General features: G+C 36.7%; 1 protein-coding gene across 1 annotated transcript in view; it reads right to left on the reverse strand.

Annotated features, from left to right (window-relative positions):
- LOC126446720 (glutaminase kidney isoform, mitochondrial-like) overlaps positions 1 to 27,590 on the reverse strand; it is a 205,042-nt gene that overhangs the window by 171,253 nt on the left and 6,199 nt on the right. Inside the window, exon 4 of the mRNA XM_050090989.1 lies at positions 8,700 to 8,827. Within this exon, the coding sequence (XP_049946946.1) occupies positions 8,700 to 8,827 (128 nt within the window). The remainder of the gene's footprint in view (positions 1 to 8,699; positions 8,828 to 27,590) is intronic.

The following is a 27,590-nucleotide window of genomic DNA, read 5'->3' on the forward strand; positions in this document are numbered from 1 at the left end:
GCCATGAGAGAGTATAATGGTAGAGAGACAGCTTGAAGGTGGTTCATTGAACCCTCTACCAGGCACTTTATTGTGAATAGCAGAGTAATCATGTAGATGTAGATGTAGATGTACAACCAAGAGTGTAACATGTGCTACGGCCTCTGACCAGTCATCGTGTTTCTGTTTGTTTACATCAGGTTTACGCTCATGATGAACTGAGTATAGTTTATTGATTATGTATACCTTCCTGCTTGTTTTAGTTGTCCTTTGTACTTTGGTAATAATTGTTGCCACAACCACGTAATGATCACTGACACCAGTTTCGATGTGAACAACCTCAAAGGAGTCAGGACTATTTGTTGCCAGTAGATCCAATACATTTCTATCATGGGTGGGATTCTGAACTATCTGTTCAAGGTAGTTTTCAGAGAAGGCATTTAGCAATGTTTCATAGGATGTCTTATCATGCCCACCACTAACAAAACAGTAATTTTCTCATTTATTTGTTGGATGATTAAGGTTTCCATCAATGATTGCAGTATGATTGGGGAGCTTACGTACAAATGAGCTGAGGTTTTCTCTGAAGTTTTCATTTACATAAGGAGGTGAGTCTGGTGGGTGAAAGAAGGATCCAATTAGCATTTTATGCCCACTCCTGATACTGAGTCTTGAACAAACAATCTCATATGCAGCCTCGATTTCTATCTCAGTCGATTTAAGTTTCTTGTCTACTGTGACAAATACACCACCTCTATTTCCCATTTGCCTATCCTTTCGATATTCACTCAAATTTTTGCCTAAAATCTCACTGCTATCAATTTCAGGTTCTAGCCAACCTTCTTTGTCACATATTATGTGAGCTTCAGTGCTGTCCATGAGCGTTTCAAACTCTGGCACTTTGTTGTGAATGCTTCGGTAACTTACCATTAGGATTTTGATACTCCCACCAGTGGCAGGCATTTCTTTCAGTCTTACACTGATACTTTTTGAATTTCCTGTAGCTATAATTATCTGAATTGGATAGAGACTTGTGTAATCTAAATACCCTTGTGTGCACCCTAAACACAGTCAGCTACCTGAGTAGCAGCCTCTGATGTTAGTGCACACCTGACCCATTTAGAGGAACCCTACAGTTCTCAAACTTACAACGCAATTCAGAAGTCCCAGCCTAGCGTGTTACAGAACCTTCTAAGTCTCTGGTTCAGTCCTTCCACTTGACTCAGAACCAAAGGTCCACGATCACTTCTGGGGACAATGTTGCAAATTGTGGGCTTCGTTGAAACTCCATGCATGCCTTCTCTCCCTTTTCTGCCAGTCACTGGAATGACTCAAGTATGACCTTGGAGCCCATACAACAGGCATCATTTGTTATAATGTGTGCAACAATCTGCTGTTGGTTGCACCTTGTTCCCCCCAATGGCTGCTGGAATAGCCTCTTCAACATTTTAATGAGACCTCCAGGCATACACACTGAGTGCACCTCCTGTCCTTTTCTGGCCCTTGCTGTCATTTCCACAAGGGGTAGCATCATTTGCTGTACGTTTGAAATGCCGATGATTAATAGACCCGTATCCTTTTCCACTTGCCTCCTCTTGACACCAGACAAAACAGGTTTCCCCAAATGTCTTGCAACAACCCAATTCACAGCCTATCATTTGACAATAGTCAGGACAATTTCCAGCTACTTATGAACGTCAACCAATTCACCACGTGTTTGAGAACAGCATTCACAGCGGAGCTGCATTTTGGATAGTGCAACGCATTACAAGGGAGTGAACAAATAACTGTAAATTAAGCCCCCTGGTTACCTTTTAGTCTAAGTTGCTAATTCCCTATAAGAACTGAAGCTAAAACACATTAAACATGATTTCTATCAAGGCAACACAAAAACCTGTGATAAAAATCCCTAGTTTCCTACAACGTTTTGACATTAATTGTAGTTGCTAGAAAACTGGAAAGCAGTGTTAATTTATGATAAATTCAGATAGTGTGCAAGGCTACTCCTCTTTAAGGAAAAACTAGATATAACACTAAATGTTAGTTAGAACACCTGCTACAGTAACTAAATCACAAACACTGATTTGCTGCAGATTGTTCGTAGATTATGCAAAGGACCATGGTAGCCTCCTATAATTCGCAAATACACACATTTATTTGTGTGGATATACAATTAAACTCAGGGGTGATGTGTTCTTTCGGAGAACTGTGAATGACAGACACTGATTTGCTACGAGATAAATCAGGGTACACATCCAAAATGCTTGAACCGGTTACTTACTAAAATACAGTTTTGTGCAGAAGCAATGTGAAAAGTAAAATATGCAAATCTAGTACTTCATACCTGCATGCATGAATCCTGTACACATGGTCTCACACAAATTAAAATTCCTAAATTGGCTTTTATATACACATAAACATGCAATTTTTCACTTAGCTGATTCTGTGTACAAGTCTACAATGGCATGCAAAAGAAGCACACGGTAGCATGAGTTTATCTTGGTCAAAATCGCTAAAATCTGCACCACCAACAAAGCACGTCTCCTGCCTGTTGCAGCTAACAATGAAGATGAAGCTGGAAATCAATTCTTGTCAGTAATTGTTATCCTCTGCTTCTATCTGTTAGTTAATACTTAACATATACCTCCAATATTCCACTTACTACACAGAATTCTGTTTTATTAAAAGAATTTTGTGCTTTACTCAGTTGAAAGCCTTGGATGGATCACATATGACTCTGACTGGTGCCAATTTACTGTTATGAGATCGCAGAATTTGTTCAGAGAAAGAGAAAATTGTATCATCTATTAATAGACCTTGCTGCAAACCAAGCTGACATTGACAAAATGTTGGAGCTGTTCAAGTGATCAACAGTTCTCCTATACATCAGTTTTTCTAGGACCTTAGAAAAACTTTTTAGCAAGAATGATGGGCAGTAGTTTGTTACATTAGGTTTTTCACCCTTCTTGTAAACTGGTTTCACACAATATATGTTAATCTCAGTGGGACAGTACCTTGATGTTGGGATTCGTTAAATGTATAAAACAGAACTACACTTATGTAAACTTGACAGTGCCCAAGTATTCCAATGGAAATATTATCAACCCCAAGACGACATTTTCTTTTCATATCTTTGATTCTCTTCTTGATCTCACTAGTTTTGACATGACTTACAGCATCTGGCTGACTCTGCCACTGTTCGCTTTACAGAGAAGGTGTATCATTTCATTCACTAAACCTTTGCACCAGTTTTCTCTGCAGTTGTTAAAAATGTCTGCTGAAAATATTAGCAGTTTCTTCAGTATTTTTTCTGTATTTCCACCATGACTTATTTCTGTACCAGATATGCACTCTACTGTTTCACCACTCTCCCTTTTTATAACCCGCTGGTTTTTGCTTCGTTGTTGGAGCTGTCATTTTCAGATGTGTGTACAGACTTTTGGTGTTTTTAGTGATTCTTTTCAGAATTTTACAGTATAGTCAATAGTTCTGCTTTCTCATAGAATCATCATATATCCGTAGTGATTCACATAACTTTTTTTTTCCTACAGGAAATTCTGATCCCTCTAGTAATCCAGGATTTCTAATAAAACTTCAGACTATAACACAAACTCATCAAAGAACATGCTAAATTTATCATGAAGATTCCTTTCCATATATACAGGGATCAAGTTGTTCTGCTGAAAGGAAATGTTGAAGTTTTCTAGGGTATCATTACTGACTGGCCTGAAATTTTTAAAGGATTATTTAACCTTATCACACAAGTAGATGTAATTTACTGTAGGTAGTTGTCCATCCTGATCTGACAGTTCATCGAGGATTTTACTTACACTGATGCCACTGCTGTTGCCTCTGTCAATGTGCATATGTTGTCAATAGGATGTGATCACTTGACATTATTGGCCAGAGACCTCAACCGGGTTCATGTGGCCACTTAGTACAAGTTCTTTTATTTGACACCACTTCAGTGATTTACACATCAATGACAATGATGACAACACAGCACTGACTCTCCAAGTGGATAAAATCTCCAACCATCTGGGAAATGAACCTGGGCTCAATGCAAGGCTGTGCTGAACATTCAGTTATGGAGGTGAGCAGATTCATTGTTAATAAGGCTGTTACGGTTACTTGTTACTCTATCAGGAAAGTTTATTGCTGCAGTTAGTTTGTACAGTTCCATAAGCTGCTGTAGCTCCCTCCCCTCCCCCCCCCCCCCCCCCTCCACCCAATTTCAGTTAAGATCTTTTCTTAAGAAGGCTTTGTCTGAAAGCTCCAGGTGTAAAAGGCTTTTTGTTGTGGCTGTCTGCAAGTAAACATATCCTCATGGTGAGTAGCAATCTATCCTTTTCACAATATTGTTCAAATTCCAACTTCAACTTTCCAAACTGATAATGAAATCTCTCACAACAACTAAATCCTTGGTTTTGGATTGTATCTGGCTCAAAAGTTGTTCTATCTGGATTAGAAAAATACACATATTCCCTGCAGGAGCCCTGTTAACTGCCAACACAACAATTGACATATCATTTGTGGTAGTTTCAGTTCAATAGACTTAAGAGTGGAGATATACAAACTAGGAATTATGATGAAGAATTTAAATATTATCTTAGTTTTAATGAAAATTGCAGTTCCACTTTTATTCTTAATAGTTCTGAATAGCTTGCTGCAAGTGCTAATTTGTGCCTGTCTGTGACTCAACATCTCTTCTGTATGGTAAGTAGGAATCTATCCTTATCATAATATAGTTGTTATTCCACTCTGGATTTTATGTGATCCTCATGTTTAGAGAGAAATTACAGAAACAATTCTGGAAAGAGATTTATTGAAGATATGATGCAGATGGAAATTTTCTCTCTTTCTTGAACATATCCCTCTGGCAATTTGTGCCTTGTTTTACCCAAAAACAAAGTCGGATAACATTCAACAAAAGTCTTAGCTCTCCACTGTTTGATTTGATGTGGTATTCTGTATTTAAAAGTGCATAACTTATAAATTCATTGTCATTTATTTCAGCATTTAGAAGTTCCAATTTTATTCTGACACCACTGATGTTTTGATGGAACACACACAGAGCTTTTGTTACTGGCATTTCTAATCTTTTTGTTGTACTTTGCTAGTTCAATGTCTCCCAATAAACGTGTACTGTTTTTAGCTCTTCTAATAAGTACACTGATACAAGAACAGTTTAACAGGTTATTCCTTTTTGGACTGACACTACTTGAACAGTAACCTGACCCTGATCTAAGTAGAGAATCATGCTTTGTGAGACATAACTGTTTGTCTTCTGTGAGACACTTAAAATTTTTGGTATCCCCATTTGGATAATTTGGCACAGCAAAATTCATTATGTTGATTGGTGGAAACAGTGGTAAAGCAACTGACAATTTGTTTTTTAACCCAACAACCTCCAATGATTTAGATACAAAGCCATTATTTAATAGTTTATTTGAGTAAGATGGTCAACAGCTAGCAATAAAATTACTAGAAATTTCAGTACAGTACATAGAAGAAAAGTACTGCATCACAGAATCATAAAGAAAGACATGGTCATGCTGACAATATTATGAAAAGGATAGATTACTACTCACCATATAGAGGAGGCACTGAGTTGCAGACTGGCACAACAGAAACAGTGCTATACATTTTAAGGCTTTGGCTGATAGGCCTTCTCCTGTAGCAGAAAACACACATACATTCACACAAGCACAACTCACACACATGATCAATGTCTCTTGCCACTTTGGCTGGACTGAGCTGTAACTGCACCTGATGGGAACAGCAGTCTGGTGTGGGTGATAGAGGTAAGGAGGAGGCAAGGGGGCAGGGAGGGGGGAAATCAGAATCAGAGTGGAGAGGGAAGGCTGGAGATAGCAGGCACTTGGTGGCATGGCACACAGCTGCTAGCTGTAGTCTGGTGTTTAGGAGGAGGGGGGGGGGGGGGGGGGGCAGTGATGGGTTGGAGGCAACAGAGGTGTGAAAATGGTGAGGAGAGAAGAAGAAAAGGGACAGTGTTGGCACATTATAAGGGTGGTCAATGTTGTAGTGAAAACAGGCAAGGGGATATGTAAGAGGATGACAGGGACTAACTAAGGTTAAAGGCTGAGGCCAGAGATGTTGTGGGAAAGTAGGATATATTGCAGGGTGTGTTACTATACACACAGTTGAGCCAAGAGACTGATGAACCAATCGGTCGCTGAATGTGCTGCCCAATACAATGTGCTTAAATTCAATGGCTGCCTCACAGCCTGCACCATCTGGATCCTTCCTAGCAATGCCAAATTGCAATGTTAAATTGCATAAGTTGGAACTCTCTCCACTATATGTCTTATGTTCCCATAACTGCCCTGTCCTCAAACTTTGCTATTCCCCGTCCCGTTCCCTGCTCCCATTCCAGCACAACACAACCTTCTATTCTGCCAATACATCCATTAGTCCTTTTATCCTTCTTCTCTCCTTTTCCACTCCTCCCCCCTCCCCTCCCCAAAACTCACTACTGCATCTAGGAGCTCTACCCTGTTCCACCATGGCCCTGCAAGGTCCCAAAAGCAGCTCTATACCTTCCCCCAACCCACCTTGCTATTATCCTTGCCCCACCCCTGCCCCATGCCTTTTCCTTACATCCCACCACCAGATTAATGGTCCCATCAGGTGTTGCTGTGACTCAGTCCAACCACAGTAGCCAGAGATGGTGACCATGTGTGTGAAAGTTGTGCATGTGTGAATGCTGTGTTTTTTTCTGCTTCATCAGAAGGCCTTCTGGCCGAAGTTTAAAATGTATATCAGTCTTTTTGTTGAGTCTTTCCTTCTCATCCCATATGGTAAGTCTCCACTGCCCCACAGTTCTGGGTGATTTTCCCAAAATCTATTCCTTTTCCTAGACCTCTCCAGTCCTTTTCCTTCACTTTTCTTCCTTACCCTTCAACCCTTCTGCCTGAAGAAGGAGCCACTGGCTCTGAAAGCTTGCCAATCTTAACAGTCTTTTGTGTGTGTCTGTGCTCTGCCACTGCTTGGTGAGTATATTTTTTATCCATCCAATTCAATAATTTTATCAATAATTGACAGTCCTTTTGTTGTGCCATCTATGACTCAATGTCTCCTCTGTATAGTGAATAGCAATCGGTCCTTTTCATAACACTGTTCATCTTCTTCAATGCTTATTCATCAAAGATGTGAAAGAAGGATTTTTATTTGTTCAGGTTTGCTGTTGTTGTTTACAGATTTTTCGTATTTGCGATGAATAGTAGCCAGTTATTTACCTTTATTCTGTCTTTATAATTCTCAGAATTAACCATCCAGAAAAAAAGAAATGTATGATAACACTGTTCAAATTCCACGTTTTTCTCATTAGGACACTCAGCCTAAGTGCTAACATAAAGGCAAATTTGAAAACAACTGGAACTTTTAACAGTGACACATAGTAAAACAAAACACCAAATGGAGGGCACCACAGACAGGTGCACAACTGTTGCATGTGTCCAGCATCTAAGATGGGGTACAGTGGCCATTGTTTACAATTCAGAGGTATGCACAACATTGCACTGGTGCATGTGCGTCCTTGAATCTTTATGCAGTGGCCACATGCACCTAGTATGCATGGAAAGTTGCACAGGTTTAAAAACACCTTTGGGGGCATGTGAGGATATTGCATGGGGAAATCTATTTGTGGCCTAGGTCTGGATGGCAGATCCTGTCTGTGAAGGCAGTACAGAGACCTTCAGCACAATGGGCAAGGGAATTCTTGTTTCTGAAGATAAGCAATCAATAGGTGGCCGGACTATATAGGAGTAATATGTTTGGTGAGGAAGTGATGACAGTTGTAAAAATGCAGGTACTGTCAAAGGTTACTGGGTTTGATACGAACTGAAGTACAGAGAGAACAATTTTTTATTGTTTAATTACTGCCCTTAATACTGTCCAATATTTCTTATTACATGAAATAGAATTTTCATATCTCTTAATTTTAACAATTTCATGTAATTTCCACCTCTATGTAAGACATTTTGATTCATTTTGCAGCCTATAGCTTTTTTGATGTTTTTTGGTGCCTTATCGTATTGCTTTTTGAAAATAAACAGCTATCAAAGATGGATAAAATTTCAGTTAAAAATATTAAATTCAGGTTTGACATCTGCCACATTGTAAACATCACTACCACCTGCTCCCCATAAGGTTTCCCTGAAATTTCATACCATCTATTCACTTTATTAAATGTTTCATGATGAAATGACATTGTGACTTGGCTTGTCATTTAGTATGGCTAATTGTGCATCATGATCTGACAATCATTTTCACCCTCTTCATAGTCTCAAATAGAATTCTACTACTTTATATTTCTCTTTGCTGTAAAGTCATACTTCATGAACAGCTTTACAACCATCTTAAAATATTTATTTTAAGATGGCTATAAAGCTGTCATGAAGCATGACTGCAAAAGTACTAATATATGTATTTCCCCTGAAGTCAGCAGCCACCAGTTCATTCTCATTTCACTAACCTCATGATAATAATATCACTGCATAATATTGACAAAAGTCACATTTGTATGTAAGGTCATTGCATCCAAATTATTCAAGTCATCCTCAATATTACATTATTCACTTTTTAACAGGTTCTTATTTGCTCCTGAATGTTTAATGCATTGTCCCCTTCTCTGATATCCCTGAGTGTGAATGTGTATCTGTTCTCCTCATATTATATTCTAGTATTTTTGCACATACCTGCATGACTGGAGAGAGAAAGGTATGGTGCAGTCTCCCAATGAAAATCTTTGTCCATCGACAGTACAGAGACCAATACCCCAGTAATCAGGATTCATTAAGGCAAGTTCTGGAATATATGTTGCAACCTGGAAAAAAATGTAAGTAGATATGATACATATATGATGTAACCTAACAAACTGTTTGTACAAATTATATTAGGTTTCGTACAAAGTAAAAATATAGTTGGTAGTTTTGTTTTCACAACCATTTTTTCTGAACAGCCATCTAATTTATAATAATTGAATAAACTTTTGTGTTACATAACACTGAAACTCTGCTATGCTAACCCCAAGTCCCAAAGCCTAGCATCTCATCACGCAAGTGATGAGGAAGGAGAAGGGGGAGGAGTAATAACCATATAAAACAAACAAGTGCTCAGTTGGCTCAGATAAGAGCTCCATGCTAGGATTACAGTGAAGACTTCAATGGTAGTGATGGTGGAAAGAATGAATCTTGGAAATGCGGAAATAGAAGAAGAAGCAACACAAGGTAAAAACCCTGTTCACCAGAGATGCAGCTGAAAACATAATCCTCAGTGCTAGCTACCCTGAGCAGTATCTTTGAGACTTGTTCCTCTAACTCAACAAGCAATCAACAATGGAGATGGAGTTTGTAAGAGGTTTTACTTCTCCAAGCATCCAATCAGCCATTTCCCAGGAAATAAAAAGGAAGGACAATATTGTGCAAAAAGTGAGTCAGAGCATTCTGAAATCTGCCTTAAATAACAAATCCATAAACTTAAACAAAGAAACGTAAATTACCTAAACACTTTTAATGTAAATTCATTGTTTAAAAACAAGAAAAGTTAACTTTAATAACAACAATGTAAGGATATGATAGATTGCTGCTTACTATAAGATAACACATTAATTTGCAGAAAGGCCTTAACCAAAAGACACTTACACATCCACTTGCAGACTTATCCTTCATCAGAAATGGTAACACACACACACACACACACACACACACACACACACACACACACATTCATTCATAGAAGCAAGCACACCTAATGCACACATGTTCACTGTCTCCAGTAGCCCAAACTGGAAAAAAAAAGGTAATGATAACAGCACTGCAAGAAAGTAGATTTACTGATGAACATCATTTTGATACAGAAGAGTTCAGGATCCCTAAGAGAAAGACAGGAAAAAGAGTTGTGAATAATGCACGTCAATTTGGAACAGCTTTGACTGTAAACAAACTCAATAATAGAATTTATAACAATTGTGAAAGACTTTTCACATTGTCATTTAAAGCATCAAATAAAGCTTACACTATTTTAAATAAACGTACACCAACAAATGAGAAAAACAGGACACAGAAAGAGGAAACAGAAAAGTTTCAACAAAATGTGTCAAACACCCTGGACCACATTCCTTAAAAAACAAAACAAAAAAAAAAAAAACAGTGTTACTAGTTGGAGACTTTAATGCACAAACTGGCAAAAAAATGAGCACAGATCAACAGGAGAAAATTCCCTGCACATAAAAGGAGAAATGCAAATGGAGAAAGACTCTTAAGCTTCTGCAGACAGCATTGCATAGTACTAAAACTCATGTTCTTTATTTGTCCATGGACCACTTCTTGCAAAGATATGGACAAGTCATGTTTCAATTAAGCTTACATATACATAGCAAAAATACAGTGATATATATCAGTTAATGTATCATTGCATTTATAATCTGACTGTTACATATATTTTCTAGATACAAAAGGGTATATAATAGAATTTTTACAAAAAATTTCATTAAAAGTACATTATGAAAGGTACCAATGATAATGTAGTTCATTTTTCTGTAACTCCTCAGTCTTCACTCAGTGCCACCAAGAAAAACAGAGAAAAAGTAGAGGACAGCAGCAGCGTCATTTTGACACAATATTTTATATTGTACATCTTACATACCAGAAGCGATTCTACACACATTTTTTATATTTCTTTCAGTTTCCCTTTGCAATGTACACTGAGACACTATTGTTTTTTTTTTTATTTCAAGATATTCTTTAACACTGTAAGAGTGAATATTGATCAGATGTCTTTCTGATTTTCTTTTAAAAAGATGCATAGTTTCTATCATCTTTATAGACTGCAGTAAACTGTTGTATATTATGCATCGAGAATTTACAGGGTCTTTGTTAATTTTAGCATACTTCCTTCTATGTGATAGTCATTTTTTCTTCATGTATTATGTTCATGATATTCTTCATTTAGCAGTACAGTGCAGTTAGTTTTTAAGTAGATAATTGATACTGATGCTACTGTTAAAATATTTGGCTCCCTGAATTTATTTCTACAGGATTCTCTAGATGATATTTTTGCAGTGAATCATACAGCTCTCTTGTGTAATCTTAATAGTCTTTGTGTGTGCACATTTGCAGCATTTTCCCAAACCAGGGTGCCATATGAGAGGTGCAGATGGACTAGTCCACAGTATATTGTTTGTAGAGTATGTTTATTTACTGACCTATACATTTTGCTCATCAGAAATATGCTTGAACCTATTTTGCTGGAAATGTTCTTTATGTGATTCTCCTATGCCATATCCATCGTTACACCAAGAAATTTATAGCTGTCTGTCTTCTTCAGCATGGGTCTCCCAAGTCTGACACTAATGTTGTCTACAGTGTGTTTCTTGTTTGCATGTATGTGCATATATGTTGTTTTGTTTTCATTTATAAAAAGAGTGTTTCCCCTGAAATAATATTTCACTAAATATTTCATATTTAGTGAAGCCTTCTCTTGCAGGTTATCTGTTGTAGAACTGGTAACAACAAATTAAGTGTCATCTGCATACATGATATGATGTATCATGCAGCGTAACTTGCTGTGACAGTGCGAGAGAGAGACAAAGATATTGTTTATTACTCTGTAGCGGTCAGCGCTCACATAATTATTCTTAGGATATAGAGTTCTTTTGTTCTTGTTAAGAGTAATTTTTTAGGGGAGAGGAGCCATTCTTGTGATGTAAAAAATCGACGCCATTGTGAGTTTTTGATTCACATTGTAAAATATAAGTGCATATGGAAGGAAATCAGTTAATAGAACAATAAAATATTGTTCATTTCAAGAAGGTACGTCTTATTATACACCCAGCGATGTACTGCTATTGTGATTTACTAATAAACACCAGTTGAGAACAGTTCCGACGGGAGCGTTCAGTTCTAGTGAAATAGTTCGATGTTTTCTTCGGAAAAGAAGTCACTTCATGGATCATTCAAATCCACAATAGTAACTGGACATTTCTCAGAACTGAAAGCAATCTGATTGCTATGCAACAGAGCCCCGAAGAATATTTCTCCGTATTTTGGTTACCACTTTCAGCTCAACACGGTATGTGCAGCATCTGGAGCAGATCTCTACAACAGCGGAAGCGTGTAATCGCCATCAGTTTCACACACCGCCCTGTGTACGCTGTATGTATTTACCCACAACAGTGAACATACAGTTACTCACACAAATAGAAAGACAATACTAGGTGGTGTGGGGAAACATTTCAGCATAATGGCCCTTTAGAGCTAAACAGTAATTAGCCTAGTAAGAAAGGGAGTCATTACAAATGGCGACCGTGACAGGCCACGATCCTGATACAACACTCATAGTGAACCTGCAATATAAATATGTTAGTAATTTAGTAATTAATGTTTCATTGTGTGTATATATGTCTAGTCTTATAGAGTAACTACATTATGGTCCTTTGTATGTTTCATGCTAACGCTAACGTGCGGTAGTATCTTGTGAAGAGAACGAGTGCGCCGTCCCAGCAGCCGAGCAGAAACTTCAAAATGGCCAGAACATTTGAATTACTAGCTTTCTTGAGCATTTATGCATTGTAGTGACCCTTCATGTAGAAATTTTCTAAGTATAAATAGAGTTGCTATATTACTTTTACTAGAATTCCAGTATTTCAGTAGATATAGTAAGACAACATTTTATTTGTTATCTATGCACTGTTTTTGTGTCACATTGTAAAGTGTACATTAACAGCATTAGGACATTAACGTTTTTGCGTGTGTAAAAGTTTAATAGTCACTTTTGTAGGACTTATTTAGAGGAGAAACTGTCAATTACTCATTTACATGGTGATAACGAGATCCATGTTCAAAGCCAATAAGCAAGCACGCATCACAATGCCACAAAATGAATTAAATAGTGTGAATGCATCGTCAACTAGTGCCACAGAATTTAATACTGCCGTAGTTAGCGATATGTCGATTATGGCTGAGCAACCAGCAATAATTAATGCACTCATGCCATCGACACAAACAGTTGCTAGTTCCGACATTCATATGTCAAAAGAAGTCCAGAGAAATATGCTGCAACCAACAAACAACATGAATTTCATCTCTGACACAGACACGTGTGAAAACGAAATGACTGTACTGAAAATTGTGTCGGTACAATCCTCATTAAGCCCAGTGCAATTGCCAATTCCTGAGAATACCGATTTGTTATCCCAGCTGATGTCAAGTTTGACTGTCATAACACAAGGGATTAAAGCATTGGAAACCACGCAATCCAGGTTGCAAATGACATGAATCGTAGATTCCAGGCATTGGAGAGTGTGCAATTTAATTTGGCTCAGGAGCAATCTAATAAACTAAAAGAAATAAATGATAAGATTACTGAAAAATTCCAGAGTTTGGAAACAAAGCAGAGTCACTTGATTACCAGTCAGGCACAACTCATAGTTACACAAGAACAACAGTATCAGGAATTAACAAACAAATACAAAGACATCTTATGTCGTCAAGATACACTAAATCATCAAGTGCAAGAAGTTATTCATGTACAGAACACTATTGCGCAAGACGTGAATACAATTAAGCACGATAATGAGCAAGCTGTCATTGAGCTTACTCGGAGGATAGACACTCTCAGTCTCGAAGGCGAGAAACACATTGAGAAACTTTTCAATGAACATAAGATCGCATTTTCTAAGGACATTGAAGATTGGGCGAAAGAGCAAACCGAGACAGTGCGAAAGTATGTTGACAAAACCTTGAAAGAAACAGTTTCTAACGTGCAAGTTAACAACGAAGCTGCACAAGAACAACTTACAGCAGAAGTTAAAGAGATTAAGGAGCATATAGGAGATGAATTTCCTGCTTGGAAAGCAAAGATAGAAAATACATTAAAAGCATGCCAGCAGGGTCTAGTTAATACTAGAGGGGCACATACTACTTGCAGTTTATCAAAAGCAGACATTATTCCTGATGAAACCAGTGAAACCGAATCCATGCAACAATATCCATGTATTGGTGCATATTTACGTAATCAACCAGAAACAAATTATCGAGATTATCATTCACCGCGTAGTAGCCACCAGAATACACCTGTGACTATGAATGAAGAAAAAATGCTTAACTATCATCAATTCCAGATATTTATTCCCGAAAGGAAATCGATCAATCCCGTGGTATTTATCAAGCAATTTAAAGGGATATTGCCGCGAATGTGGACTGAGCAACAAAAAATTATGTACGTTGCAGGATTCATACATGGAGATGGATCGATGTGGGCATCAGAAGCATCCGATTGGTGTCAAGATTATGACCAATTTGAACGCGCTTTCTTGCACAAATACTGGAATAAAGGTGTACAAGAAAGACTACGTAAGGAAGTTTTTGACCCACAACCTTTTTCTTTCAAAAATGGATCTTTAAGAAAGTATTTTGAGAAGTATATAAATAAAAGTAAATACTGGAATGAACCAATCCCGACGCAGGATATCATTCGAATATTAAAGGGCAAACTTCCACTTGAAGTTAAGGAAAAACTTCTACATGTGCCTGAACAACATGTGGAAGATTTTCTAGCCACATTGGATTCAATAGACATTCTGTTCGAAGAATCACATGTGCGCTATAACCAACCAAGTTACCAATCTAACAAATACAATAGTAACAACAAACAGTATGGAAACAAACCTTTTGCACACAATTCACCAAACCCACAGGTGAATTATTTCCAGAAAAACGTGAAATTTGGTAACGAAAATCCCAACCAGTGTAATCATGACCGACAATGTGAACAACCATATAAACGGAAATGGAGGAAGAATAATAAGAAGAGGAAAGGATACTATCAAGAAGGGAATTATCAGCAAAAACACCGATATCAGCAACCAACCCAAGAATATCACAACCAACCACAAACTTCAGGTTGGGTACCAAATGATAATGCAAATGAATGGAGAAATCAACCACCAATAATAACTGATGTAACGGAGCAGACATCTACTAATAATGGACAATCGTCAAACTAAACTCAACTGTCAGAACCCCGATGGTGCAGTTGAGGAAGTTTTCAGGGGCGAAAATTTGAGCGTCAAATTTTTCCGGTACAATGAAGGCAGATTATTAATAGAAGAACTTCAGCAGGATATGATGCCTTGTCAAGAGGAACATATCACTGTACCTGTTGCGAAAATTCAGGTGGCGATTGAAGGCATTACTGTGCAAGTTACTTTAGACACAGGAGCAGCAGTAAATGTCGTTTCTGAGAAGTTATTTCAAAGAATACTTCAGAAAGCAAATCCACCGATTTTTCCTGTTTAGTGTTGTAGAATTGTAGGTCCTACTGGTCATAAGTCTTCTCAGGTTAAAGTGCAGACTCAACTCCAGTTAGATATAGGAAATGTAGCTATAAATTGCATGTTCCTTGTAATAAAAAAATTGGTTGAGGACAGTATCCTGGGTATAGATGAATTTAGAGAGAGAAATTGGCATATTGATTTTTCTCTAGGCCATGCCAGTTTTACAATAATGGATCAGAAACATCAACTGAATCTTCTCAGGGAATATAGTACCCATGGAAAGTATTGTCAGGGACGAAAGCTGCAAATAAAGTGGGTACATAGCAAACCTGTACGGTATTACCAAATTAATTACTTGAAACCAGTTTTAAACCCTGAAGTTATGGTATATGAAAAGGTGCAAGAACCTGAATATTTGCAACAACACCAAAGAAAGCAATTATATGATCTTCTACAGGAATATCATGAAGTCTTTCAAGAAAGACCTGGTGTAATCAAGGGATACACGTGCCATTTAGATGTGATACCACACCAAGTTTTCTGCCGTATTTTTTATCCAGTACCGTGGCACCAACGAAAGGCAGTTGATGCGGAAATCCACCAGATGCTTGAATGGGATCTGATCGAACCTTCGATGAGTCCATACTGTAGTCCGCTTCATGTTGTCTCGAAAAAGGGAGGAAAAGTTCGTCTCGTGCTAGACGCACGGCAGATAAATAAGATTATCATGCCCGTGCGAACTCACCCGGAAAACATCAATGAGCTAATTCAAAAGTTCGAGGGGATGAAATACTTAACAAATATTGATTTGAGAAGTTCATTTTGGCAGGTGGCTCTAGACGAACCATCAAAAAGGTACACCGCATTTGTACATGCAGGTAGAAGCTATCAATTTAAGGTTTTACCTTTCGGGCTAAACGTGAGCTCAGGAGTTTTTATAAATGCTCTAGATCATGCATTGGGACCTGCACTTCGAAGCAATTTAACTTTATTTGTGGATGACATGCTCATAGCTACGAGCACATGGGAGGAGCACGTTGATTTATTGAGAAGAGTGTTAGAACGTTTCAAGGAAGCAGGCATAACCGCAAATCTGCAAAAGTCCCATTTTGCTCGAGATAAAATCAAATTTTTGGGTCATCTTATAAATGGAAAAGGCATCTTACCAGACTCCGAGAAACTAAAGGCAATCAAAAACTTTGCAGTTCCAAAACAAAAAGACAGTTAAAGGGCTTCCTCGGAGTTCTCTCTTTTTTCAGGCATTTCATTCACGACCACTCTATTAATGCAGAACCGTTGTACAGCTTGTTGCGCAAAAATACTCCGTGGGTGTGGACGCAACAATGTCAGAATGCATTTGAAGCAATAAAACATGCCTTAGTCAATTCACAAATATTACATCATCCAGATATGAGCCAAGAATTCGGTTTAATGGCAGATGCTTCGGAAATTGGAATAGGTTCATGCCTCTTCCAAGTAAAGATGATAGATAGGAAATCAACTTTCTGTCCTATAGCTTTTGCTAGCCGACTCTTAACTACTTGTGAAAGAACATATACGACTACCGAAAGGGAAGCATTGGCCGTAGTCTGGTCATTTAAGAAATTTTACTATTACTTATATGGAGCGAAGACAACAGTATACTGTGACCACAAAGCGTTAAGTTTTTTGCAAACATGTAAATTATTACATCCAAGATTAGCAAGATGGATACTCTCACTCCAAGAGTTTCAATTTGAAATTAAATACCTAAGCGGACAGGATAATTTCATCGCTGATGCACTGTCTAGAATGCCAGATGGAGATTTGTCAACTATCAACATCACCGGCAATCCGTCCGAATTTAATGTTCTTATAATGACTGATAGAATATATAGGAAACATTTTCTTGACATGTGTAAGAACATGGAAAAACTACAGAATGAAGATCCTCGTTGGCATTCAATAAAGGAAACTTTAGCAAAGCCTGGAAAGAGACTGTACAAAGTTGAGGACGATGTCTTATTTTTCAAAGGGCATCTTGATTCAGATAATTGGAAGGTGTGTATTCCCGAGGAGAATGAGAATGACTTAATTTTGCACGCGCACATCACTTGGGGACATTTTGAAGTATTAAAGTGTGCTCGGAAGATTCAAGCATATTGCTACTTCCCAAACATTCGCAGGAAAGTGCAGAGACAGTTAAGGAAATGTAAAATTTGTCAGCTAGCCAAACCAGGAAATTTTTGTGTGAAAGATTTCCTACATCCTATTATACCCACTAAACCGCTGTCAATCATTTCGGTCGACATCTGTGGTCCTCTACCATCATCAAGGGGAAGATGCAAATATATTGTAGCTTTTCTTGATATATTCACTAAGTATGTCAAACTTTAGCCATTAAAATCAGTTACTGCTGCATCCATAGCCAAGAAGCTGGTCAAAGATTATATAGTCAAAGTAGGCAAACCAGAGGCTATTCTTTCTGACAATGGGTCAATGTTCACTGGATTTCGTTGGAGGCAAACATTAGCCAGTTGTGGTATAAAACAAATTCTATCATCAGTGTACCACCCTTCGGCGAATCCCGTGGAACGAATTTTTCGTGAATTAAACCGGTTCATGAGAAAATATTGTCACAACCAGCAATCCAAATGTATCGATTATCTTCACGATTTTCAGGAAATTGTAAACAATATGCCACATACTACGACAGAATACACCCCATACGAACTGATGTTTGGAAAACAGGAACAGAATGACTGGATTTGACCAATTCCTAAAATAGCTATTAACAAAATAGACCTACAAAATAAAGTACGACAATCCTTACTCAATATAATCGACTTGGAAAAATAAAAACATATAAAGTGAAAGACCAAGTTTTAGTAAAAACTCATCCTAAGGCTTCACTTATACAGAGGAAGAACACAAAATGGCAATTATTGTATCAAGGACCATTTGTGATTACCAAAATACCCCATCCAGGAACTTATGTTTTGAAGGATGTGAAGAATGGAAAGGTGAAAGGAATGTATCCTCATCACTTGTTAAAGCAATTTCATGATGACTGAAGATTCTGAAGATTGAAAATACTATTCTTATCAAATAATATTGATTAGAGAATTTTCATTAAACCTATGAATCATACTTAGGATAGTTTCTTTTTTTTTTTTTTTGCAATTTAGTAGTTAGTTTTTCTTTTCACGAATACTGTACGAGAGATATGCAGACATTATGTATAGGTTTTCCACTGTAAGGATAAGTTTTCTTTTCAGTATGCAGAGAATTTAGCTATAGTATGAATGATTTCTTTTAAAAAATTTTTTATTTAGTAGATAGTAATTTCAATCAGGTTTCACAATGCATAATGACCATGGGTTAGTGACTCAAATGAATCTGGTCTATGGCAAGATATTTTTCCTTATGTCAATTTAACAATGTCAGTGTATATTTGTATTTGCTTTTTTTTACTTGCTGAGCTGAAGTCATGCTGTTCGGAAGGGGTAACCCGTTCTCAGTTTTAAAAGGACACCTATTACTTTGTTTCAATCTTTTGTGATGAACATTGTCTTTATAATTGTACTATTGTTGTAACATACCTGTGTATGTAAATTATGTTATGTCAATTGTTACTCGCGAAGTTACCAACTGAGCAAATGCCTTTCAGTTATAAGCACATCAACAAGTGTAAAAGTCCATCTGAAAGATGACGAGCATAAGTTGACACGGCAGCACCAGTTGGATTTGTGTATAGTGCATTATTGATAGAAATGAAGAACACCTTACGACTTCTGAATATTTCGAATTCAGAACAGACAATTAGAAAGAACTTTAGATTAGATTCTATTTCAGCTCAGCATAGTTCAAATACCTTTTCCACAGAACTTACACTGACTCTTATTTTCATGTTAACCATATGCAGAAAACCATAATACCCACGAGGAGATGGTGAAATGGGAATAGAATTCCATCAGTTACCAGGAGATGACAGATAGAAGGGAATCGTAGATGGACGTAAACCAACGCGTCGACGGTTCACCTCAAGACACAGAAGATTAACAGTGTTGTGTTTCTTTTGTGAACAGTGTTTAAATTCATTCAAAAAAAATCCATATTGTAAATATTTTTTTTTAATTTTCCATTGTAATTCAATTAATTTTCTTTGCAAATGAGAAATACGAGGATGGTAAATCTACCCCGAGGTTTTCCTTGGTTTTCCTTTGTGGGGCTTGGCCGAATGGCTAGATTATCCATTTGAGACATCCCAAGGCAAGTGACAGAAGCTTTGAGTGATGATGAAAAAGGTTTCTGATCACATCTCATGCCATCCTCGACAAAGGAATAAAAGCAAGCATGTAAGCTCTGCATATATGCTGCATCAGGAATTCAGCACAGGCTTTGTCAGCAGTATATGCACCCAAATTAATAATTTACATTTAGATAGTCATTCACTAATACCAAAATATCATAAGAAATACAGTGGACATTAATACTCTGGTGGACATTAATACAGCATCATAAACAATCACCGATATAGTGTTGTGTGAATGCTCGTGTTTGTTTTTGCCCAAAAAACGTTCGTCCACAAGAGGGGCATATATGATGTATCATGCAGCGTAACTTGCTGTGACAGTGCGAGAGAGAGACAAAGATATTGTTTATTACTCTGTGGCAGTCAGCACTCACATAATTATTCTTAGGATATAGAGTTCTTTTGTTCTTGTTAAGAGTAATTTTTAGGGGAGAGGAGCCATTCTTGTGATGTAAAAAATCGACGCCATTGCGAGTTTTTGATTCACATTGTAAAATATAAGTGCATATGGAAGGAAATCAGTTAATAGAACAATAAAATATTGTTCATTTCAAGAAGGTACGTCTTATTATACACCCAGCGATGTACTGCTATTGTGATTTACTAATAAACACCAGTTGAGAACAGTTCCGACGGGAGCATTCAGTTCTAGTGAAATAGTTCGATGTTTTCTTTGGAAAAGAAGTCACTTCATGGATCATTCAAATCCACAATAGTAACTGGACATTTCTCAGAACTAAAAGCAATCTGATTGCTATGCAACAGAGCCCCGAAGAATATTTCTCCGTATTTTGGTTACCACTTTCAGCTCAACACGGTATGTGCAGCATCTGGAGCAGATCTCTACAACAGCGGAAGCGTGTAATCGCCATCAGTTTCACACACCGCCCTGTGTACGCTGTATGTATTTACCCACAACAGTGAACATACAGTTACTCACACAAATAGAAAGACAATACTAGGTGGTGTGGGGAAACATTTCAGTATAATGGCCCTGTAGAGCTAAACAGTAATTAGCCTAGTCAGAAAAGGAGTCATTATAATGACCATACTATCGTATACTGTTTTGGTCATATCATTGACATACAGAATGAAAAGTAGTGGACCAAGGAAGGATCCTTGAGGAATCCCATATTTAACATTTCAAAATTTGAAAAGACATTTGTAAGATTATTTTTCACTTTTTGTTTTATTTCTACACACTGCTTTCTATTTTCCAAAAATGATTTAATGATGTCAACTGCTTTCCCCCTTATACCATAACAATGAAGCTTTTCTAACAGGATGTAATGGCATACATAATCAGATGATTTAGGTAGGTACAGGAACATACCACAGACTTTCTTCTGTTCATCAAGTGCTTTAGTTACAAGTGTCACGAATTCAGCTATGCTGTTTTGGTAGATTCGCCCTTTCTGAACCCATGTTGTTCATCTTGAGAATATTGCATGTTTGTACAAAATTTAATATTCTGTCTTTTATTATGGTTTCTATTATTTTAGAAAGTATAGATGTAATAGATATAGGTTTGTAATTGCCTGGGTCTTTTTTGCAGCTTCTTTCATATACAGGGATTACTTTACACTTTTTCAGACACATTGTAAATATTCCTTTTTCTATCAATAAGCTTATCAGCTAGGCTAACGGCTTTGATACACACTGAAAACAGCATTTAATTAGTTTAGTGGATGTACCATATAGTCCCTCAGTGGTTTTTTGTTTTTAGACTATGTATTATTTTTACAATTTCTGATTCATTAGTTGGGATAAAGAATAAGCATTTTGTCTCATATGGAATGTTTATTGTGTTTATTTTGGAAGTACAATTTTGATTTATTAATTTTTCCACAACTTCAATATAATGTTTGTTTAAAGTACTGTTGATATTTTGTGATCCCTGAGTTCCCTCCCATTTACCTCAAGCATTATGTTATCAGTGTTTTGCACACCTACACCTTTCCTCTTGTCATTTATGAGATACCATATGGTCTTAGTATTATTTGTTGAGATTGCGATCTTGTTTTCATAATATGTCGATTTAGTTTCTTTTATCAGTTTCATGCATGATTTCTTCTTTTCCCTATATGCATCCATATTTTCTTGGGCTGGCCTTAGCCAACAATTTTCATACATACTTTTCACCTCTTCCCTTTTACCTCTACTGTGATCCAGTTTTTATTACACTTCTCAGTTATTTCCCTATGTACTAATGGACATGCAACATCTATGTAATGGCCTAATGTATTGCAGAATGATTCCCATTCTTTATCTAGGTTTTCTGTGAAGTATGCTTCATTAAACTCTTTGGTTTCCAATAACCTTTTCAGCTTATCTATGTTTCTTTAATTTGTTTGTCTGAACTCTTTAAATACTTGTTCTGCCCTTCCTACATTGCCTCTAATTTGACCCATAGTGGTCTTCAAGGTTGTGTATATGACCTGTACTGTCTACCTGCTCTGTGGTATATTAGTGGTTACGTGATTTATTAATGTTTCTGTATTTTTACAGCATCTTGTGGAGCTGTCTACTGCTACACTGAGTCCATAAGTTTTAATCAGATCTTGAAAGCTCCTTTTGCATAAGAGTTGTCTTTTAGTGTATTAATATTTAGATCACCTGCTACAATTATGTAAGGAATTCCCTGCTAGCCTTATCTAACAGGAATTCTAACTTTTTAGAAATCCATTTATCTGACTGTTTGGTAATATGAAGAGCCCTATTGTCATACACTTTTCCCCGTTATATGGTGTCTGTATTGCTGCAGCTTCAAACAGCATTTCTGTACATTTGGTTGCAGCCCATGGAATGATACCCTATATTTTAGTGTGTACATAGACTGCCACCCCTCCACCCTTATGTTCAGATCTGCAGTTTACATTGTGCAAAAACCTTTCTAGAAAACAAATTAGATGGTGTCACCAAATATCATTAAATCCATGGTTAGAGTAATATTTATAAAAAAGATTCAATACCAACCCAAATGGTTTGACGTGCATAAGCTGTCTAGAGAAAATCATTATAAAATGCAGTTGGAAAAAAGATATCTAAATGTTGGCAACAACTTCAAAAAGATATTATTCACACTGCAAAAGAAATGATCACTCTTAAAAGGAAATGGAAGCATGCCTGGTGGAATCATAATTGTAATGAGTTATTTATAAAGAGACAATGAACTTGGAACATCTGGAATGCAAATAAAAATGATAAGAACAGGAAAAATTTTTATGGAAGCAAGGAAACATGCATCAAAAGATCTCAAATAGATCAGGATACAACATATAAAAGAACAATGAACTTCAATTGAATCACATTTTAACAATGAAAGGAACTTTTACACAGCATTCAAAAATAGTTTAAAGAAGTGCACATCACTAAATTTACAATTCATAAACCCAAAAACATGGAAGACTGCATATAATAACAACTACTTTAAAGAACTGCACGGCTGCTATCCACCAAAATGAAGAATTTCATTTTGATAACTTATTCCAGATGCAACCAAACTCAAAGCCAACAACAAAAGAGGAAATCACAGAAATCATAAAACAACTTAAAAGTAGCAAAGGATCAGGAGAAGACAATATAGTTGCTGAACTGCAGAAAAACTTTAGTGACAACATTTTTCTATGTCTAATGGAAATTATTAACAAAATTTGGACTTCAAACAGTGTACTGTCAGAATAAACATCAGCATTAAAACATGCACTATGTAAAAGTCCAATATCATTTGTACAATGACATGTATGCTAAATAAATAAAAAGAGAGAAGAAGACTGATCATAACAATTATAGAGGTATCTCCGTCTTTTCAGTGACATATAAGATCTTGTCCATGGCACTTTTGAAGAGAGCTTGTGCCACTTGGTTTCCTCCTGTAGCAATTTGCTTTGCACACCGTTGTGGTTCTGCCACAGTTCCTATGCACTCCACAGAGTGTTAGTTGTGCCTAGATGTGTGAATTACAGTGCAGTGGCACTAGCAACATGAAAGGAGACAGTGTAGAGTAGCGTAAGCTAGGACAGGCTCTCAGTTCTTAACTGTGTGTGTTTATGGCCACAGCTTTGCATAGGGGCACTGCAGCAATGAGGCAGAGTTGTGTTGGATAGGGTCATTGCTGCTGATAGCAAGTGTATCTGTTGACTTTAAGCTCTGTGAAAGTGTTGAAATACATCTGTGGTGTTTAGTTCTATGTTGATTTCATCATTTCGGTTATACCCAGCTAGCACTCAAGCTTATTCCAAGGTGGATATGGAGTTTAGGTTCAGTTGAAAATTCAAGATCGAAAAATCAACCTGTTACACAGTTTACATCAAGCTGTAAAAATTCAGCTTGAATTAAAATAATTTTCCCAAGCTTGAAATAAACTGTAATTTCCCTGGAAAGCTGTACAGCAGATGTGCGCGCAGCATAGCTTCCATAGATGTCCACAGGAAGCACCACAAGCGTTTATAAGCCTTGCACTGACTCTGCTAGGTTTACAGCCATTTTACCATTGTGATGCACATTAATGATTGTTGACTGTTGTGAAGTTTGTTTTATACTGGAAAATAGTTCAGTAAGTGTGTGGCGTCTCCTGCCTTACTGCTACACTGGGTCTGAAGAGGATATATAGTGTATTACAGGTATGTTGGTGCATTTTTCTCTAGTGGTACGTTAATATTACAAATGTTAAATATTATTATGTAATGTAAAGAAATATAATCTTTTACGTAGAAAAATTGAGTCTGGATGAAAGTGAAATGGATTACCAGCTAAGAATACATATTACAAGTTGTTCAGCAAATAGAGGTCATTTTAAACTAGCTCTCTAGTATGTGGCACCAATAAATTAAAACTTAATCTTATTTTATCTTTTTAAAATCTCGCCTTTTTTTGTTCTTTTACATTTCAGTTCCACTGAACTGGTAATTTCTTAAATTCATTTCGATTTCATCTTTTATTTCATTTTGATTCAGTTTTACTCACCAAAAAATAATTGTGGATAAAATAAAATGTCTACATTTTTCTAAACAGTAGTTTCTTTATAAGCTTACAGTATGAGGTGTATATGATTTCAAGTAATTGTTTCTTTATAATTCAGATTAAATGGCCCTGAAACTGTTAGAAATAGTGGTGCGTTGCTTCTTCATGAAGTCATCGCAAAATTACCCAAATGTCATCTTTACTTTAAAAATTTCAAACAAAAAGTTATTTCAAATTACTTTAAAACTCTTTGGAATGAAGTCATCAGAAGCAGCTGCTTACTCAGTGACGTTTATACTAGTTAATGATTCTTACTACATCAGCAAGTTTGAAGTTATTTTGCTAATCTGGAGCATAAATTATATTTAGGTTGATCAGTTTCAACTTTTTACATTTTTTATGTTTAGGTATAGCTAACATTTTCTTTTACCTGTTACAGGATCATTATACCGGCAGAAGTCAGTGATATTTGATCCTGCTCTGGTCTGTGTGCTGGAGCCAGAGGGGCTTCAGATTAATTAAATTTTAAAATAAAACAATTTTAAACACTTTGAAAATAAAAAATTTTAAACATAAATGTCCTAATAATTTTTTTCACACCATTTCCATTCTGATATTTATTCAATTAATTAGGTTCAATAAATTCAGATTAATAATTATATAGCTTGAAACAAGCTGTAAATACCAGGCTGTATTCCACGTGTGTAGATATAGTTGGAGCCATACTCGATAAGTCAAGCTTGAAATATAGCTTGAACTCTGCCAACTTTGATGTTTGTTTCAAGCTTGAATCCAACTAACAGGCCTGAATATTCCAGCTTTGATCAAGCTTATATAATTGAACTTTACATCTGGAAACAAGTTTGAAACCGGCTTACTGTGCTATCTGGGTTAGTTGGAACCATATAGATCTTCTACACGTGCCTTCCATCTTGTGTTTCCCTTAGTATTCATTGTTACCTTTCCCTGATTTTTATCATTCCTTACTTGCTAATTTTTCCTGGTTCTTTCATTGTTATAAAATTTGCAGCACTGTACATTTCACTTACCTTACCTTGCCTTTATAATTGTCCTATTTCCTCACATTATCTTTTCCTTCGCTCTTCTCTTGCATTGTCAGTAGTCCTTCTTGGTTTGTTGTTCAGTTTTCTACATTATAATTTTCCTTCTTCCAAAGAGCCTTTTTTTCCATTTTATCTACTCATCCACTTTATCTAATATGATCTGCGTGATCCATTTCATTAACAATAGTACAGAAATAAGTCAGATATTTGGGTACCACTGAACATTATAGTGGAGATTAAGACCAAATTAAAGAATATTTTGTTGAGAAACTCCTTCTATTCCACTGAAGGGTAGCTTCATATAAACTCTTAGATTTAATGTATTAGGATCAATTACTATTATTACTGTTTTTTCTGTCTTAAGTTTACTGATGTTATTTTTACACCAGATGTGATTTGCTTTAATTTACAAAGCATCTTCTGTGGTCATTGCTGTTTCTGATTCTTGTTTGCATATTGTGCAAATCACTGCTTTTACCGTCATTGTTAGCTGAAGCTGAACTCAAAAGAAACTTGGTTGTACATTCACTTGTGGCATTTTTTTTTTTTTCATTTTTTTATTTTATAAAGTGAAAAATTGCCAAGAGTGAATGTACAACCAAGTTTCTTTTGACCTCAACCTCTGCTAACAATGAAGGAAGAAGCATTGGTTTGCAGAGTATGTAAACAAGAGGCAGAAACATCAGTAACCACAAAAGATGCCTTGTAAATAAAAGTGGAACATGTCTGTTGTAAAATACTCTTTAATTAATTGCAGTAAGCTTAAGACAGAAAAACCAATAATAATTGATTATAACAGTTGCTGCAGAAGATGGCCATACAAGCAAACATATTAATGTATTAGGTTATTGAATTATTTGAGTTAACTGGGGAAGTGTTCAAGTCTACATTGTCCCCTTCCCAATTATGGACTGACAGGAAGCTTAGTCTTGGTTACGGAATGTTTAGGTGCATTGAATCAGAGCTTAATGTCTTTGTCTCTGCATCCCAACAGCCATCGACATGTACAGTGGACAGTAAGGGCAGAAGGGGATGTACAACCAGGACATCTGGAGGTACAGATTGACCACACTCACTGAATAAGAAGTAAAAAAACAAAGAGTCATCTTAAATTTGTATGTTGTACTCAGATATTGAGGTGTTAATGTCAAATGAACCATTTCCATTTACTGGCTTTAACATAATATGAACTGACAGAAATGATAGATATGAGCATAAGTTCAGCAGCTATCCTCAATTGGAATGAAAATGAAATAAGCATTATGTGAGCAGACAGATCAAAACAGAGACTGTAGTTAAACAGTAACTGAGTACACTGAGTGGTCAGTAGCAGATGTTAAGACAATATCAGGCAACTTCACTGCCCACCATCCCAGCTGGGGTTCACAATAAGAAAACAGTGTCAGTAAAATTATATCAGAGACTGTAGCTAGAAATGTCTAAATGTGCTAAATGATGATAACCAATGATTAAACAGAGAAGGCATACTATTTATTTGGTGCACCCTAGCTTAACATAACACATCACATGGAAAGAAGAACTCCCGGAATAGAGTAACAAATCAACAGATAGCTAGTTGTCTATATGACTGTTACTATAGCAGCAACCAAAGGGCAAGTGTAGCCGCACTTTTTGTCCTGTACAGAGCTGTCATATTGTCACTACCTCTGCTGCCACTTATCAGACAACTGTGGATGACAATAGCTGTGATCTCTTCTCATACACTTTGTTACTCTGTCAGTGTGTGTAATTAACTGTGAAATTTCTTAAGAAAATGATAAGACTATAATAACCCTACAAAGTGAACTCAGTATTGCACAGTAATGGAGAATGTTAAAACATAGTTTGGAACTCACAGCTGCTATTATTAGAGCCAAAGTGTGCTTGCATGTACAAGCAAACTAATGACATCCCCCTTCCAGGCTCAACTGTCAATCACTTCGTTATTTTGGTGGAATGCAGCCCTGTTCCTATTATTCTCAGTTGTAATGTT

The sequence above is a fragment of the Schistocerca serialis genome, chromosome 1 (genome assembly GCF_023864345.2).
Source record: "Schistocerca serialis cubense isolate TAMUIC-IGC-003099 chromosome 1, iqSchSeri2.2, whole genome shotgun sequence".
NCBI classification, from domain to species: Eukaryota; Metazoa; Arthropoda; class Insecta; order Orthoptera; family Acrididae; genus Schistocerca; species Schistocerca serialis.